General features: G+C 32.0%; 1 protein-coding gene across 2 annotated transcripts; it reads right to left on the reverse strand.

Moving 5' to 3' along the window:
• Positions 1-6,719: 6,719 nt before the first annotated feature.
• Positions 6,720-12,146, reverse strand: LOC101252556 (uncharacterized). Of its 2 annotated transcripts, none has more exons than XM_004251067.5 (7): positions 11,826-12,146; positions 9,669-9,724; positions 8,667-9,571; positions 8,023-8,218; positions 7,727-7,912; positions 7,212-7,588; positions 6,720-7,113 (listed from the first exon to the last, which is right to left on the reverse strand). In XM_004251067.5, the coding sequence occupies exons 1-7, from the start codon at positions 12,017-12,019 to the stop codon at positions 6,970-6,972; spliced, it is 2,058 nt and encodes a 685-aa protein (XP_004251115.1). In that variant the 5' UTR covers positions 12,020-12,146; the 3' UTR covers positions 6,720-6,969. The 2 variants fall into 2 exon arrangements, with proteins under 2 accessions (XP_004251115.1, XP_010313402.1); XM_010315100.4 differs by having other exon boundaries at positions 9,669-9,733; positions 11,826-12,126.
• Positions 12,147-19,374: the final 7,228 nt, after the last annotated feature.

Consider the following 19,374-nt stretch of genomic DNA (forward strand, 5'->3'; position numbering starts at 1 on the left):
AACTGGCTGCATAGACAAGATATTGACGGACATCCACAAAAAAATTTGGAATTTTTTACATCTTAATCCAGATTACCCAAAAAATGGTTTACACGAAAATTGTCTAAATGAAGGGTATGCTCACTTCGGGGCTCGTTTGACCTTCAAAATTGGTCGGACTGGCTGTGAGGGCCAACCAGCTACATAGAAAAGGTATTGACGGACGTCCACAAAAATATTGACATTTTTTACGTCGGAATCCGGATAACCCAAAAAAAGGTTTGCTATAGCACACGAAAATCGTCGAAATGGGGGGTATGCGTGCTTCGAGGCTTATTTGACCTTGAAAATTGATTGGACTGGCCGTGAGGGCCAACTAGATGCATAGCCAAGCTTGACGCACATCCACAAAAAAGTTTGGCATTTTTGATGTCGAAATCTGGATCACCCTAAAAATGGTTTTCTATAGCACACGAAAATCGTCAAAATGAGGGGTATGCTCGCTTCAGGACTCGTTTGACCTTCAAAATGGGTCGGACTTGCCGTAAGGGCCAACTGGCTTCATAGACAAGGTCTTGACGGACGTCCATAAAAAAATTTGGCATTTTTAACGTTGAAATCCGGATAACCCAAAAAATGGTTTGTTATAGCACACGAAAATCATCGAAATGGGGATATACGCGCTTCGAGGCTCGTTTGACCTTGAAAATGAGTTGGATTGACCATGATGGCCAACTGGCTGCATAGCCAAAGTATTGACGGACGTCCACAAAAAATTTTGGAATTTTTGGACGTCTTAAACCGGATCACCCAAAATATGATTTGTTATAGCACACGAAAATCGTCGAAATGAGGGGTATGCTCGCTTCTAGGCTCGTTTGACCTTCAAAATGGGTCGGACTGGCCGTGAGGTCCAACCAGCTGCATAGACAAGGTCTTGACGGACGTCCACAAAAAAAATTTGGCATATTTGACGTCGAAATTTGGATCACCCTAAAAATGGTTCGCTATAGCACACGAAAATCTTCAAAATGAGGGGTTCGCTCGCTTTGGGGCTCGTTTGACCTTCAAAATGGGTCGAACTTGCCGTGAGGGCCAACCGGCTTCATAGACAAGGTCTTGATGGACGTCCACAATAAAATTGACATTTTTTACGTCGAAATTAGGATAACCCACAAAATGGTTTGCTATAGCACACGAAAATCGTCGAAATGGGGGGTATGCGCACTTTGAGGCTCGTTTGACCTTGAAAATTGGTCAGACTGGCCGTGATGGCCAACTGGCTGCATAGCCAAGGTCTTGACGGACGTCCACAAAAATTTTTGACATTTTTGACGTCGAAATCCGGATCACCTAAAAAATTATTTGTTATTGCTTACAAAAATCTTCGAAATTGGGGTATGTTCTCTTCGAGGCTGGTTTGACCTTGAAAATGAGTTGGATTGGCCGTGATAACCAACTGGCTGCATAGTCAAGGTATTGACGGATGTCCATAAAAAATTTTGGAATTTTTGACGTCTTAATCCGAATCACCAGACAATAGTACACGAAAATCAATAAAATTTAATTACAGTCTTTGGGCTCTTTGAACTTGATAATGTACTCGTTTTCCCCTCGGGAGGAAATGGATACATTGATAAAGTCCTAACAAAAGTCCATGAAAAAATTCAGCCATTTTCGTTTAGTGAATTCGGGGTCAAAAAAATTACATGGATATATCACTTGAAAATAGGTAAAATCTACGTTTACGTGTTTTTGGGCTCATTAGAAGTTGAAAATAAGCGCATTTTCCCTGCAGAATAAACTGGATACATAGCCGACGTCTTAACGAACGTACATGAAAATTTTTTGCTATTTCATTTTAAAAGTTCTAGAATAAATTTTTTTATGGACTATAGCACATAAAAATTCAAAAAAATTTGTGTTTACCTACTTAGGGATCATTTGAAGTTGAAATTGCGTCTGTTTCACCATAGGATGAGCTGAATACATGGCCAATGTCTCAACGAACGTCCATGAAAAATTTCGTCCATTTTATTTCAAGAATTCTGAATTACAAAAATTTCATGGACTATAGCATACAAAAATCGATAATATCTGTATTTACCTGCTTTAGGGATTGTTTGACATAAAAATGCACCCATTTCCCCTCGGGATGAACTGGATACATAGGCAACATCTTAACTAAACGTCCATGAAAAATTTCGACCATTTCATTTTGGAAATTTCGTATGGCAATAGTTACATGGACTATAACACGAAAATTAGAAAAATCCGCATTCACATGCTTTGGGGCTCATTTGAACTCGAAGATGCGTCCGTTTTCTCCCCAGGATGAACTGGATATATTGATCACATCTTAACGGACATCCATGAAAATTTTTAGCCATTTCGATTTAGGAATCAAAATCAGAAAAATTTCATGGACTATAGCACACAAAAATCAGGAAAATTTGTATTTACCTATTTAGGAGATCATTTGACTTAGAAATTCATAAGTTTTGACCGCGGCAGATGTCCATGAAAAATTTTGGTCATATCATTTTGAGAATTTCGGATCACAAAACCTCAATGGACTATAGCACATGAAAATCTATCTGTGTCAACCTATTTTGGCGATCATAAGAACTTGAAAATATGCCTATTTTCCCAGCAGAACGAACTGGATACATTGGCAATGTCTTAACGGACGTCAATGAAAAATTCCGCCATTTTGTTTCAAAAATTTCAGATCACAAATATTTCATTGACTACAACACATGAAAATTGATAAAATTTACATTTACCTTTTTTAGGGCTAGTTTGAACTCGAAAATGCTCCTATTTTCTTCGTCAGATGAGCTTGATACATTGCAAACATCTTAACGATGTCTATAAAAGTATTGGTCATTTCGTTTCAAAATTCTGGTTCACAAAAAATTCATGGACTATAGAATATGAAAATTAATAAAATCTGTGTTTACCTGCTTCGGGGCTCGTTTGATATTGAAAATGCACCCCTTTTCCCCGTGAGAACAATTGCATACATTGTCAACGTCTTAACGGACGTCCATGAAAAATTTTAGCCATTTCATTTTAATAATTCCGGATCACAAAAATTCTGTGATCTATAGCACAAGAAAATCAACAAAATTTTTGTTTACCTGCTTTGGGGCTTATTTAAACTTGAAAATGCGTCAGTTATCCCCGCTGGACTAACTAGATACATTATCAACGTCTTAACAAATGACCATGAAAAATTTCAACAATTTCATTATGGAAATTTCGGATCACAATTATAGATTATTACACACGAAAATCGGTCAAATCTACATTTACTTACTTTGAGCTTGTTTCAACTTGAAAATGCATTCATTTACCCCGTGGACGAACAAGATACATTGTCAACGTCTTAACAAACGTTCATGAAAAATTTCTCCATTTTTTTCGAGAATTCTAGATCACAAAAATTCTTTTGACTATAGCACACGAAAATCAATAAAATTTGTATTTATGTGCTTTGAAATCATTTGAACTTGAAAATGCGCCAGTTTTTCCTGCAGGATGAACTAGATACATTGCCAACGTCTTAACGGGCTTCCATGAAAAATATTGGTTGTTTCATTTCTTTTAGAGAATTTCAGAAGACAAAATTCATCTAATTGAAGCTGCAAAGGTGGAAGAATGAGTACTTCAAGCCTCGTCTTTGAGTTTCACAAGTCTAAACTCCGTCAAGCCTTGAAGCAAGGGGCATTTGTAGACATTAAAATTTTATGGGACTCTACAAGATGCATTCAATTCGAGTTGGGACTCTACAAATTGTGTTCAACTCAAATAAGAATTCTTGGAGGCTACTTAACCCTAAACCCTAGTTTATGCCTATATAAAGGGTCCTCCAAACATTGGCGAGCAAGCTGCCAAAGCAGCCTGCGTGCAGCCAAGATGTGACGTCCCCTGCGCAACGCGCAGCCAACACATGGACGGCAAAATTTTCCTCGCAACACGGGGACTTCACATGCTCACTGCCTCAATTTGAATTTCAGAAAAAATAATTGGAATTGCCCCCGTGACGCGTAGCCACTTCCCAGATTCGTTCGCGTCGTTTTTATGTCAATTTGACTTCACAAAAAGACTCAATTAAGTGAGGATTCTTTGGTAGGGGATGACTATATAACGATTTATGGTAAGATTTAAGTCATTTTACATACCCAAATCAAATCCCCAAAGTTGAAATCAAAAATCACTCTCATCTCTCTCAAATTCTCTGTTCCTTCAAACCTCCATTAAAGACCATTAGAGCTCCAAGAATAAGGTCAAGTCTTCAAGTTCCCAACGCAATTTTGTGGCTTTATCATCACTAAGGTATTGTTTCTTTCACTCTTGGGATTCTTTTCCCCAAGAGGTCCCTCCAAAAGATGATTTTTAAATCTCCCAAAACTAAGATTTTTCTTCTTACATCGGTCTTCTTTGAAAAATGAAATTATGAATCAATTGTGATGAATAATGATGAATTAATGTTGTTTAAGAATATATTGATGGTTAATTGATGATTTCCTGTGAGTTTTTCTTAGACCCACTTCCATCCCTAATTTCATGAAAGGCTTGAATTTGTATGGTGAATTGTGAAGATTATGAACATGTAGACTGACTACATTGTTGTTAATTATGTAATTGCTTCTTGAATTTACCTTGTCTATGTATTGGTTATGTATTCTTGGTATTGGAAGTATGAAGGTTCTCGAAAGGGGCAATGAGATATGTTAATTTGTTATTCTTGGATTCAATTATGAAGTATGAGTTACTTAGATAGTAATGTTTCTATGTCAATTGTGTGGTTGTAATGTTGATGTTAAGCATTCCTCATCCTTAACCCTAGACTATTGAATTGGTTATGAAGTATGCAAGTATGTTATGGTATGACTATTATATGATTGAAAGTAGTTACTCATGATTATAATAAAGTGTTGAGTGAAAGGTTACTCACTTGTATATGATTTCTAAAGTGAAAGGACGGTTTTCACTTATGAAAACCTATGAGTTATTATGATGAGATGTTCACATAGGGGTCTAGAAGAGACTAATGTGATGTTGTATGATGAGTATGATGATTACTAAAGGGAATAAATGCATAGTACCGAAAAGGCATGTAAATGAGATGGAGGTCTCACGCTTAGTAAGTCCGCCTCCCACATGGGTTTCTTCACGTTTAGTAAGTCCAGATTCCCAAGTTATGTGTTGTCTCATGAGATGGAAACCTTCATGTTAGTAAGTCAAGGTTTCTAGTAACAATCTCCTTAACCCTTAACTATGTGCCCACATAGAACTCTAGCTTAGTGGATCCACATAGAACTCTAGCTATGTACAAATGCTTACACCTTAGGCAAGTGTTAACCCTCTCTTTTTAGTGTAGGAGTAGAACACCGGATCCCATGTAGCTCACATGGTCTCATGTTGGTTATTGCACTTCTTTCCCTAATGTAAATGTAAATGAACAAGTTAAGTATGTAAACTCTTATTAGGGTTGTCCTAAAGGCTACTAATTAGTGTGAGGGAGGGTACTTAGTGTGAGAGAGGGTATGAAACTTCTCTCGCACATTGCATATGTGGGATCCTAAAAGATGGTTCTAGTAGTGTTCTTTTATGGTTATGATTATGATTATGATTCTGTTGATAAGCTATGAATAGTATTGATGTATTAAGCATGTTATGATAAAGTATGAGAATATGTTGTAAGTATGAAGTGGGTTGCTTAATGTGATACTTAGCTTGGGATAAGATTATTGGCATTGCACAAGTGTTGCCTGAGTTGCCTACATGTTGGGTTATATTATGTTAAATTGACTTATTATGCTTATTATATGTGCATGCTGAGTTAAATTGGTAGAAAGCATGATTTTGACTAAAAGGTCCTTTTCTCATGCATTGATGATTTTTATGCATAGAAATCATACTTAGTACGTGTTGTACTAACCATATTTCTTTCTTTTTTCCCAAACATTTTAGGTTTCGATTGTTAAAGGGTTCGTGGTCAATTGCAAGGAAGACTTGGATCTTTTCCCAAGTCATTGGTGAGTCCTCATGTTCGGGATGTCGCCATGTCCCACTCTAGCTATGATGTTGCTTATGTTTTGAAGACATTTGTTCTTTCCTTTATCATTGAGACAATTGATGTAAGCCTATAATGGCGTATTGTTTTTATATTGGTTGTGTCCAAAACGTTTGTACTCTTGTAGATGGTTCAATGTGAGACAAATATTTAGATTAAGTTCTTATGTATTGGTTATATTGTCCAAACGAGAAGCCTAAGTAAGCTTCATATGCAAGGAATCTAAGTAAACTTCATGTGTAATGTGAGAGGTCTATGTAAACCTCAATATTTAAGAAGTTCAAAATTTTCCGCGTTTTTGACCTATGATGTATGCTAAGGGCTAGTCTTAGTCCTCTTCGAGGACGACGACGCCGGTAACGACTAGGAGTACTTTGGGTCGTTACAGTGGTTGAATTCCACCTTCTAAAATTATATGTGCACACCATTGGCCAAATATACGGAAGACCAATTGTATGTATGGACGATCTCCGTCGAAGAGTGAACTATACATAGAGGACATATCAAATAACGGGGAAAAAAATAAAATCACATAGAAAACAAATAGGAATAACAATAACAAAATAATGTAATAATCGAAGAACTGGAAAATATAAGGAGTAATATAAATAAAAATGCTACTACTATGGATGGGTATGAACGGGGAGTGCAAATATTGACATAAGTTATAAATCTATTTACTAGAAAACTTTGCTATTCAAAAAAGATATCTGCTGAAAGGGGTGCAATTCTGCAGTAAAATAAAGAAGTAAAGAGCATCTCTGCCTAAAATCTTTGATTAAGATTTAAGAGCCTGAAAATACACAACTACAATTGCTGATAGTGAGGCAATATTATCTCAGGAATTCAGGATAATCTATCTCAGAAAGCTACAACAAGAATCTTACGAGCAGACGGATTCATGTTCAACAGCCATCCTTTTCTGAATCAAGAACCGGTAGAATGCCCAATGCTGATGAAGAAAGATGCATACCCCGCACTAATCCTCCATACCCGGTCTTGATTTTATAGCACAGCAGCAAGATAGAATCCCAGAGTGCTGTTCTTCCCTGCAAAGAGAAAAAAGAGACGTGAGTTATAAGATTGGTCTTGCCATGTCGTTACTGAAAAATCGCAGAAAATGAGCATCTTAGTAACAATAACTTGCCTGGAGAGAAAACTGAGGCATCTTATCCCAGTATAGGGCAAAAACTGGGGGATTTTGCTTTCCAACAGCCAATATGCAAGCTCCTGGATGGAGCACGGAGGGAACACCAGATACAACAGCTACATACTTTTCAGGAAACCTTTCTTTAGGAGGTAAAACACCCAAAAATAAGGGATTTTTGCTAGACTGGATTCCAGCATAAGCTGTAGGATCAACATGTAGCATCCACTTTGGGTGCTCCAGGAAAGCACAGAACAAATATAGGAGCAAATGAGAATCGGTTGGAAGCTCGGGATTCCATTTCTTGTTTCCTTTTCCATAAACCTCTACACTGCCCAAATAATCATAATTCCTCAAACAGGTTCCCTCGGAAAGCTCTGCAAAGAAAATGAAACTTGATTAGCCGTGCAACACTGATATAGAATCAGCATACTTCATCTCTCATCTCTACTCCTAGAACATAATGGAGATCCTAGAGTGACTGACATGCAAGGTACAGTTGAGAGTCAAACTACCTCGAATCCTCTGTACTGTATATTCTGCACGGACACTGCTTTGTGGCAGCAGTCCTTTGCCCCATTCTCCTTTCATTAAGGACTGAAGTCTTTGGTGTTCAGTGATGGCATCAATGCATTCTTGTAAAATAGGGATCAGAGAGTTCTCTGGCAAGGATGGTTGAAGACCTCCAGAAGCTGACTTTGCTGCAAATAAAGAAGCATCGACAAGATACTTAAGAATTAGTACATCGATACATCCAACAATGAGTAATGAATTGCAAAACTCATAATCTTATAGGGGTGAAGTGACTTACACATGCAAGAATCAAGAGCCTGGACAAGAGTAATGCGCAACTGGTGAAGTAACCCGTCTTCGTCAACAGAAAATGAGGGTTTCCATTCATTAGTCCTCTCAGTAGCAGATATAGCAGCAGTCCCAGTATCAGGTGTTCCATTTCCAACTTGACTAACTGTGATTGTAATGCCTAGCTTGCCAGCAGCTTGCATAACCTGAGCACGCCATTAAGCATGAAATGGTTTAAATTTTTCTAATATTGCTTGAGTCACATAAATTTGACTTTTCAGCCTTATTAGATTATTCAATTAAGAAAAATTCCTCATTTTTTTTCCTTCTGCAGCCAATCAAAAGATTCTCCAAGTCTTGAGAGCATTTCTGCTACATCCTTGTGATGTACTCTGCTACAGCCCAATCTTCATGGTCGTTTCGACACTTTATAAGTGCGAAGACAGAACCGAAGGAGCTCTAACTGACATCAATGACCAGAATTACAGAAAAGAGTGGTCTAGATCAACAGTTAAGATTCTTCAGGAAGATCATTGTGTGCCAAGAAGAGGAAAATACATTAATGAGAGAAAGGCAGTATAACAAGTATCAAAAGAAAAAAATAAAAGCAAACAAACAAAGTTTCTAAACATAAAAGTTGGAGCGAGAATCCACCTTTGTGTGACTAGTATCAATTTTGTTAAGCAAAGGCTTTAACAGCATGGATGAAAACCATTGCCTGAGTCGGTCACGCCACTGCTCGATCTGTGGATATATCCCCAGATTTCCAAATGCTTCAGTGGACTCTTCCATTGACATTGGAGGTGGTAGATCACCTTCCCCTCTCTTTGGTGGAGTTGAGAACTTCTGGGAACCAGGGGACATCCTAACCGGCCTTAGAGGAGTACTTCTTGGAGTTCCAGAAGTATTGGTGGAGCTGGGCAGGTTACTAGGACTGACTACACCAAACCCACTTATGGTGGGCGGTGGAGTTGCCAACTTGCTTGCTGATTCAGTAATTCTCTCATCAACATCAGCCAGGAACCTTTCAAGCTGTTCCTCCGTTGCAATCTCTTTTTGGAAAGTAGCTCTCTTGTTCGACCAAGGGGTGGCAACCAATTCCCCACCTGGTGAAGACTGGATTGAAGGTGATTGAGAAGGAGATGCTGAAACAAGATATAAGGATGGGGAAGCTGGTGATTTTGATGGGGTGCCAAAAGATGGTATTTTAGTTCCACTACCAGTTCTAACTTTGTCACTACTAAGTCTAGTTGAAGGTTTTGAACTAGAAATTGGCTGATGAATGGGGACTAGGACATTTGAAGGAGAGGCTGAGACAACTCTTGATTTGGGAGGTCTTGTCGAAGACTCCATAGCAGTTTGCTCAACATTTGTTTTAATCCCCAAAAGCCCTAATTGTCGATTAGTCAGACGTGTATTCTCCTTTGTTCCTTTGGTAGGAGACGTAATTGACACATCAGCAGTCTTTGTTCTACATAAATAAATAGCCTTGACAAGGGCAAGAAAGGTTCCAAATAAGACTATGGCTGCAAAAGTCTGTATGAGTCTGACAATAAGACCTGAAAATAATTATAAAATGTTCGTAGTAACAAGTCTTTGATAACAAGTTTGATACAGTAATGTTTAAGTTCAACCAAATAGGACCACATCACTTACAAGCAGTTTCTTGAGAAACATATCTGAATTTCAGACTGTCGGCAATCCCGCTTTCCCTACAACCACTCAAATTCAAATGAATTTGTTAGCTGAGACACGAAATATCAAACTAAAAAAGTTATGAATTCTTATGATTGGTACTTTCTTTCTCTGAGGCTGGGAGGAGAAGGTTTATTCAAGCCTTTTAACTAGGTTTTAAAAACCTTCTTTCTTCTTTTTATGAAACTTAATTCAGGGTCAAAATGTGAAGACGTTTAACATTATTGAAACACTAAGTTTCAGAGCAGCTTGGGTAAGCACAAGAACTCCTTCCATCTAGATTTATGTAAGAGTTAAATTAAGGCAGCATGTTCAGCTACGATCTCGTTAATTTATCTAAGTCTCCATGAGAGAGGCCAAGAGAGAATGAAAATATTGACCTGGTAAAGTCATCCCTTCCACTGCCCTAATCAACACCAGAATGATAGAATTTTTTCCATACTAAACATGCAAATATACTAAACAAAACCAAACAAAGATAATTAATAGCTATGAGTCTATCTTCAGTAAGCATCGGATTAACTCTCCAACAAAAACAAAAAAAAACACCCTAAACTAAAACACATAGTTTGGCGTCTGAGGACACTTGTTTCACTTGGCGCTGAATGATCAAAGCTAAAACCTTTAGGCATATCTTGGCATGTTTACTTTCCAAAATTCCTGCAGTCCCGTGCTATGACATTATCAAAGAGAGAAATATGGCTAGTAGATAACTACTTTATTGATGTAGAAAGCATAGACCCTTGCTTGTAATTTAAAAAGTCAGGAGAAAGTGAAATATAATACCCTTGCGCTGTTAGAAAAGGTTTTAGGCAAATACAGACCGATGTTAATATCAAAATAGAATACTAAGACGGTTATCCATCCAAATGCATGTACTTATTAATGTTCACATCATAACGTTTTCATTGACATGGTAAGTGAGCTTAGAATCCAATATAGAAAGTGTGCATATGCCAAAAATAATATAAACTTCAGCAATACATATTAATCAAATGACACACACACATTCTGAAGACACAAACATAAAACAGGTTGTAACTTTTAGCTTTACTACAAACTCCCCACTTTTTCTCAACCGTTCCAACATGTGGACAGAACATTATAATTGCTTCTCTCTCAACCCTTTTACTCCACAAACAAGTACTAACTTTCATGTTAAACCTTTCCAAGCATGACTGAATGCAAGTGATTCCACGCCTACAGCGCCTAGCTGTATATAGTTAAAAACTTCAAAACATATCCAAACTCATAGCTTGCTTGGCCAAACTTCTAAAATTTGCTTATTTTCAAAAGTGCCTTTTGAAATAAGTACTTTTGGAGAACACCAAGTTGTGTTTGGAAAATCAATTTGAAAAGTACTCTTGTTAGTACTATAGCAAAATGTATGCTTGACTAAGGTTCAAAAAACGCTTCATTTAAATAAAAAAAAAAACTTCTATAAATTTGCTTATGCTACTACCCGTACTGACTTAACTTTTTTTCCTAAATGCTTGGCCGAAAAGGCTACTAGTTTGTCACAAACACATAGTGAGTCCAACAGACTTAAAATCCTATATTGACACATGGTATCCTTCAGGGACAGATGTAGAGTCTTATGCATATGTATAAGTATATTACGAAATCTACTAAATATATATAAATATTTGATTGTGAATCCAGTTACTATAATAGTATTAACTTGAGGTCGATATAGGACTCATAAACTTCACATTTTGGATCTACCTTTGTTATCTTCTATTGGTATGTCCTCATCAGCAACAACAATTTATTATAATTAAGAGTGAAGAGCCAAAAGCAATACTTAAAAGTATCCCAAATTTTCGAGTTTCATACCTGAACTAGAACCAACTATTCATCAAAATACACTTCAACTATAGATTGTTCCCTTTAACTACATGAACGACTCAACTGTGAATTGTTCCCTGATGATTAAATCTCAAATAGGAAAAGGCAACAACATATAGTTTAGGTCTGTTATGGTAAATAGTTGTTAATAGTTATGAAACTCATGATAGTTCAAATACAAAACTCGAAAAATCGGGTGCACTGGGATTGTGATTTTTAACCATTAAAACTCTAAAATTAACAATGCAAAGCGCAAGTAGATAAAAATACCTAGAAAAACTCCTGAGAAGAGTAGATACAGAAGCAATGGAAATAATGAATATGGAAACGAAAGTGGACTTGGAAGGACGAAGACTGCTCGTTGTTAGGGCAGCAGAAAAGGCTGGATTCTGATACACAGCGAACTTTGAGGGTTTAGGTGCAGGCGAGCTCCGTTCTCCTCCTCCACCGGCGCCTGCACTCATTGTCGGCGATTTTTCTCCGTTCGCCGTTCAGCTCACGCTCACAGTGCTCGATATTTTTGCAAATTTGAAAAAAAAAAAAAGTTACTTTAGTACAAAGAGGGAAAGAGTTTGGGTTTTTAGAAATTATAAATTGATTTTGATTGTGATTGGAAGTATAATATGCAAATAATAATTTCTTTATTCTAAAAATAGATTTTTATTTTTACACGATTTTTATCTTTTTAACATATTAAGAAAAATGAATTATTTTTTTGTCATGTCTTATTCTTTAATATTAATTATTTATTTTGAAAATTATATTTTAAGATCTGATACGAAATATTATGTCGATCATTATTATATGGTAAGTTTATAAATAATAAAAGTGAATTGAGTGAGTAATATATTCTTATGTTATTGTGTATTTTAAAATCAAATACTAAGCTTCCATTATTAAATTACTATACAATACCAAGAAGAGATTTAAAACAAAATCGAACATCAATTAATCCAAAGAACCACAAGATTAAGGTAATAATGAACTTTATAGTTTGAAAAATTATAACAATCACAGCTTGAATTAGTAATAATAACTTAATAAATATGAGTTTGATGTTGAGATACATCTTGAGTCACTAGATCGTCGATTAAAATTAATGAAAAACTATTTAATTACATAAATAATTTTATTATAAATACTAATTCATTGTATAGTTTAAGTTTATTTCATATTATCTCACTAGTTAAAAATTTTGTTTCAGATTTCAAGTTAGGTATACCACATTTTCAAATTTCAAGTCAGATATATGTATAAAGCACAATATATATATATATATATATATATATATATATATATATATGATACCTTAATAATTTTAAAATACAAATACATGTGGAGAGAGGCGAGAGAGACAATATGTACCTTTAATATGGATACATTTCGATATACAAATAACATAGAGAGAGAGAGAGAAAAGGGATTCAAACAAGATAGGAAGGAGGTTAGCAAAGAGTCAATATATCTCAAGTACATGTGAATCTTGCTAGAATACGATGTATTCAAATAAATTACACTCATCTTAATCCACATGTATTTGGAATGCATATATCTAAATGTGCTAAATATATATATCTGACAAAGTAAATATAAACGAAAAAGTAATTTTGAAAAATAAAGAAAAATAACATAACTAAGGTCATGAACTAATGAAATTTGTGTTATTATGCTCTAAACTTAAACATGTGAGTTGAACACCTAGACTTGTGAATCCTAATGAGTGGAATTTTCACTTTGATTGTTTCGTCATTCCTTAAATAGAAGGGAAAATTATATGGAACGACAAACATTCTTAAGTAATTATATAATAGGGGTATAGTTTAATTTATTTATTTTCTATAATTATAGTTTATTTTTTTGCCATAATTAATGGGGTCCACCATCTATTATATAACCAATAGTATAAAAACTTTTTTTTTAATTTTGTATATAATTTTACACAAAATAATGTTATCTCTCCTATTCATATTCCATCTTTTTCTCCTACAATTAATACTTCTATCCGATTTAAATTTCAAATTATCCAAAATTCAATTATTCCCTCCCGAAGTTGAATTCAATTTTCGTAGGTACTCCTAAATTTTAGTCGTTTTTCTTTTTTTTTCTTCTTATTCAACAATTGTATATGTATTGTGTTCTTATGTTTTTTCATATTTTTTTTATGAAATAATCGATTGTTTGTTCTTATTAGATCTCAAATTAGTCACAGAATGAATGAATCATCTTCATCTATGAGGACTACCAGAGATATTCCATTGCATGTCAATTTTATTGACAATTTACCATCGTTTTCAATGGGTTTAACTCAAGATTTTGGGGTTGATGTAGGGTCTATGGTAAAATCAAAACAAGTTCAACATGAACAAACAATGGAAGAATTGAGATCAAAGAAAAAATATGACCTTACTGCAGTTCAAGAAGTTATTAACAATGCTAAAACTAGAGGCATTAAAATTGTACAATGAGGAAGAAAGAGGAAAGCAGTAAACATTGATTCAGAGGAAAATGCATGTGAAGTTGACGGATCTGAAGAACATCATAATCATGAGGTAGTAGCTTAAAACACAAATTTAGATACAATTTTTTTGTTACTTAGATGTCAATATACAAAAAATTATTGTTTAAGTAAATTTTGTATTCACGTAATTGTATATAGTATATTGCATGTTTAGTACACACATGTTTTAGTTATATATTTGTATATGTGTTTGTAGATTTGATTACTTTATACATACTTTAAGTTATGTATAATGAATAATATACTAAGTCTTAATAGTGATAGTAGCAGATTGTATATTAAAGGCTCATTATTATTTTTGTTTTTGTATATACTAAGTCCAATTACTTTTTGTATATATATACAAAAAGTAATTGGACTTAGTTATACAAATGAAAAAATTTCATATATGATTATAATTTGTATATTTTATTAGTTATATACAAATTATTGAAGTTCGTATATATTAAGTTTATATACATATACAAAAATTGTAATTTGTATATTTTAGTAGTTATATACAAATTATTGAAGTTAATATATATTAAGTTTATATATTATTGGAGTATATACAAAGTCATTTAGACAGTTGTATATATTGTCATGTTTAACTACTATATTCATGTACACATATTAATATACAAAAATTGAAAGTTTGTAGACATATACACAAATTAATTTGTACATGACTTCTTTTAAAATTGTATGTTTTTGTATATATTATACAATCAAATTACTGAATTGATTTTACACTGATATTCTTTTTAATATACAAATACTACATCAAAAAAAAAGTATATAATTGTATCAAAAGCAAAAAAACTTACTTTATGGCTATCTACAATTATCACCAAAGATTACTTGTATTCACTTACAGTGATCTTCTTTATAATATACAAATACTACATCAACAAAAAGTATATAATTGTATAGTATGAAATTTCTGCTTAAAATAATCATATTTTGAAACCAATTTTTCAAAAAATAAATAAATTATGACACCACAATAACGAACACACATAAATTAAAATTTGTAAATCCAATAGAACATTGTATAATTATTGCAATAATAAACATGAATTTTCATCCAATGAACACTTACCTGAATTCGATTACAAAGAAAAAAAAATTGATGAACTGTTGTTTCATAAACAGCAAAAACAAGTTTATCTTTTGTTTCAATTGCTGTATAATTCTTATTTTTTTTGAAAAAAATTTGAATTTGAACGTTTACCTTAAAAAAGGGCGTTTACCTTAAATTATGGCATTATCTATATTTATTGTTAGCATATTTAACGCTTCAGTTACAAATTATTTTTTAAAATAAAATTGTATAAATAAAAAATAAAAGAAACCTTATATACAAAATTAAAGATACCCAAAATAACTAAACTATACCCATAGAATCTAATTAAGTAAACTATACCCATATAATGTTATTTAATCAAATAAGTTCGCCATATATGAAATTTTCCTTAAATAGAAACTATTGTTGAGGCGAGAAGCCCAATTAGAGTCGGCCCAATTATAAGTACTGAGGGGAGCCTTATGCACTTCATTTCAGCTTATTTATATATATATTTTTGTCATTTAAGATAAATAAATGTATGTTTTTGCATTATAAAATTTAATCAGAACAAATCGTACTATCAAATATATGTTTAGTTAATTGTATTAATTCAAAAATTGTAGTTGGGTCACATTTTCACGTATGAAGCATATAGCTTCTTATCTACGTAAGATAGACTATACGTTCATTTTTAGAAGAGCTTTATCGTAAAAATATAACAATATAAGTCCACGACATAAATAGACTATACATTCTTGAACCTAAACATAGTATTCTCCTTATAAAATTATAATATGACCAATCTCAATGGACCAATAAAGCTTAATTAGGCCCCCTTATTTGAAATGGATTAGGGGATGAAATTATTGATTATAAATTTTACCAAAATTACTTGGTCTCGCTTAATTCAGTGTATCCTGAAATCTTTCACGAATTAAATTTATGCAGGCAGTTCATGGATATTAGGCCTCGTTTTGCCCTGTTTTTGTCTAAATTTAAAGAGTTTAAAATAAATTCTACGATTTTGCTAATTTAGAAAGAAAGGAGAAGAATACCATCGAAGCAAGCATTAAAATTCTAAGTTAAAATTATTTCAAAAACACGATCATTAATAAAAATATAATGATGTATTAGTCTACTAGTCTTACCTAATTAAAAGATTCTAATGATGAAAGGGAAACGTTCAAGTTTAAGGAGTAATGACCAGTTAATTCAATTATCACAAGGAATAAATTAGAATAAATATAATTAACATACTGGAATAATTAAAAACCCAATGTTAGCAATATTGGAAGTGACAATTATATTTTTTTAAGGTATTATAATTTATATTATTTGCTGAATACTTTAATTATGAACTCTGACTCGGGAATAAAATATGACTTTTATTTTCTGAATTTTTAATTCAATTAAACAATGTTTGACGGCTAATAAATGGTTAGAGAGAATGTCTGTTTCACATAATTCTTTAATTATATCTTTTCTTTTATACTTCTTTCCTCTGAAATTACTTGTCATGTCACACTTATCAAAAGTTAATTTAACTAATTTTTAAATATAAATTGGATCACTTTAATTTGATAATTTAAATCAAAAAATTAGATATTCTAAAACTATATGAAAAGTACTATAAATTATAATTTTTTACATATTAATATGATGAAAAAATCATTTTAAAACATTAATCAAAGTTTTTATAGTTTAACTCTAAAATAAAAACCATGACAAATAATACGGACAAAAAAAATATTTATATATGGTATTTAGATATTTAGAGGGAACTTTTTATTATTATTATTTTGACTGTCTCAATTTTGAATTTTCAATAAGAAAGTCACGTTCAACAAGGAATACTTTACTTTCAAAATATATTTATCGATATAAATTTAAATTAATAAAAATTCAAAATAAATATCATATAAGACATGAATTTAAACCAAAAATAAAAATAACAAATCACGTGAACTATCAAAACTAGTAGCTAGGCTTTGCAAGGTAAATTGAAAGACGATCTAATTTCCGTACTTATATCCACTTCTTAAATAAAATAGAAAATATTATAAAATTATAAAATAAAGAGAAAACATATAATTTCTCTCGAAAGGAATTTATCGATCCGATCTATAATGAAGAAAATTTCTCTAATTATAAGTGAAAATTGACTTGATTTTAAAATTAGAATTTTTTATTTTCTCTAAAAAATATATATATCCACTATGTTTATAATTAAAAAAAATTTCAAATGTTTATGTTAAAAAAAAAAAAAGTGTCTGCTGTGGAGAAAATATTTTCTTTTTTTTTATTAGTCTGGTTAAAATATCTTTTTAAATGCTTTTGGCAAAAAGTTGCGATCGGTCTAATCTTTTACTTACTTATCAAGCTCTAAAAATATTATTTGTTTTGCCAAGAAAAAACATTTATAAGAAATATATCTTTATATCAAACACACATATATTTTTATATGTCATGTATATCGATTAGACAGTATAAATTTTGATAAAATGGTCCAGATATTCATCTTATAAAGATCTCAGATTCGAGTTTCTAAAAATTAAATCTCATCTTAGCTGCTTGTTACCCGCCACTAAGTATTCAAACTTTGAGAAAATACGTCTAGACAACTCAATTTGATTTCAATTGATAACTAAATATTTTAATACATTATTTCGTACTTTGACATGAAAAATATATTTTAATGTTGTTTAGATCATTATTTTTTAAGTTGAAAATTTTTACAGTCACAATTAAGATCAGTAAAAATGTTTGGAATGTACATTAAAATATTTATTTATTAACTAATATCAAATTTAAATATTTATTTATGTATTGTGTCAAAGATAATTTAAAAATTCGCATTTGAGAGTGTTAACCTAACTTCCATGTTTATTTTATGAAAAAAATAACAAACCTTTCCAAATACATTATTATATTTACAAAACAAAAGCATTTGAATATAATTATGTTCACTGTCTTTTTATTCCCAGAATAACTGTAATATTTCTCTTTAAAAAAAAAAAGACTTTAAAGTTTGAATTGTGTTACCTTTGAAGAAAATTTAGGTTTTAATAATATTTCTTCGTTCACAATTATTTGTTTTGGTAAGGTTATGCATTTTTTCAAGAAAAATTTAATACAAGGAGTAATTTGATTAACATAACTCTACTATACAAAAAATATCAAAAGTCTATATAACTTTTCAATTGAAAAAATGGAATTATTATTAAGGACAAAATTGAAAAAAATGACTAATTATTTCTTGATCGTTTAAATTAACGATTACTCTTGGACATCTATTTTTAGTATACATACCAAACCATTGTGGACAGGGGAGTATTTGTGTAGCCTAAATTAAAAAGCTCAAATTCAATTACGAAATCAGTATTCAACTATTTTATGTATCAAATAGTTATTGTATCAATACGTGCAGTATTTTGAATATTAAATATTATAGTGTTTAGAGCTAATTATATCTTAACTCTATTTTTAAAAAAAATTATAAAAATCTCTTAAAATTTAAGAAATTTGGATATATTCCTTAACGTTTTGATACATTGCATTTCAATTTTGTACACACTCAATATTCTGATATATTGCGTCTCGATCTCAAATACATCGATCAAACATCTCAATACACTGCATATCGATTTTTTATAGACTCCATAAAATGTATAAAATGATATATTCGACTAATATATTGTGTAAATTAATATAATTAATATATCATATAAAATGATGTATCTAAAAATATTATAAAGTAGAAATGCTCGTAAATTTTAAATGACAATTTTTTTTAGAGAACATTGTAAATATATTATGTACTTAAGGTAATTATTAAATTTCTATCGTATGAGACAATTAATTAAAAAAATCGTTCACAATTTTCAATAAAAGAACACTAAATCTCCTCTTATTTGGATTTGATCTTTATAAGCTGACGTGTCTATCCAGCTCACATGTTTATCTTAGTATAGTAGTAATATAAACAATTTGGTCTTTGTATAAGTTCTTATTATTTAAATACAATATACAATATATAATTTTCAGAATGAAATATTGGATAAGGAATATGTAAATTTTGCATAATTGATATATGGTTTATTTCTAGTTCTAATTCTAATTAAAGTTTTTATAAGTTATGTCTGTATTAAGAATATTATTAGTGAATTCTATTGTAATTTTAACCGCAAAAAGGATGGATTTAATATTTTTAAAGATTTTATAAATAAGTAAATTATAACAAAATTATAAGTTCA

Source organism: Solanum lycopersicum, chromosome 11, assembly GCF_036512215.1.
Source record: "Solanum lycopersicum chromosome 11, SLM_r2.1".
Lineage (NCBI taxonomy): Eukaryota > Viridiplantae > Streptophyta > Magnoliopsida > Solanales > Solanaceae > Solanum > Solanum lycopersicum.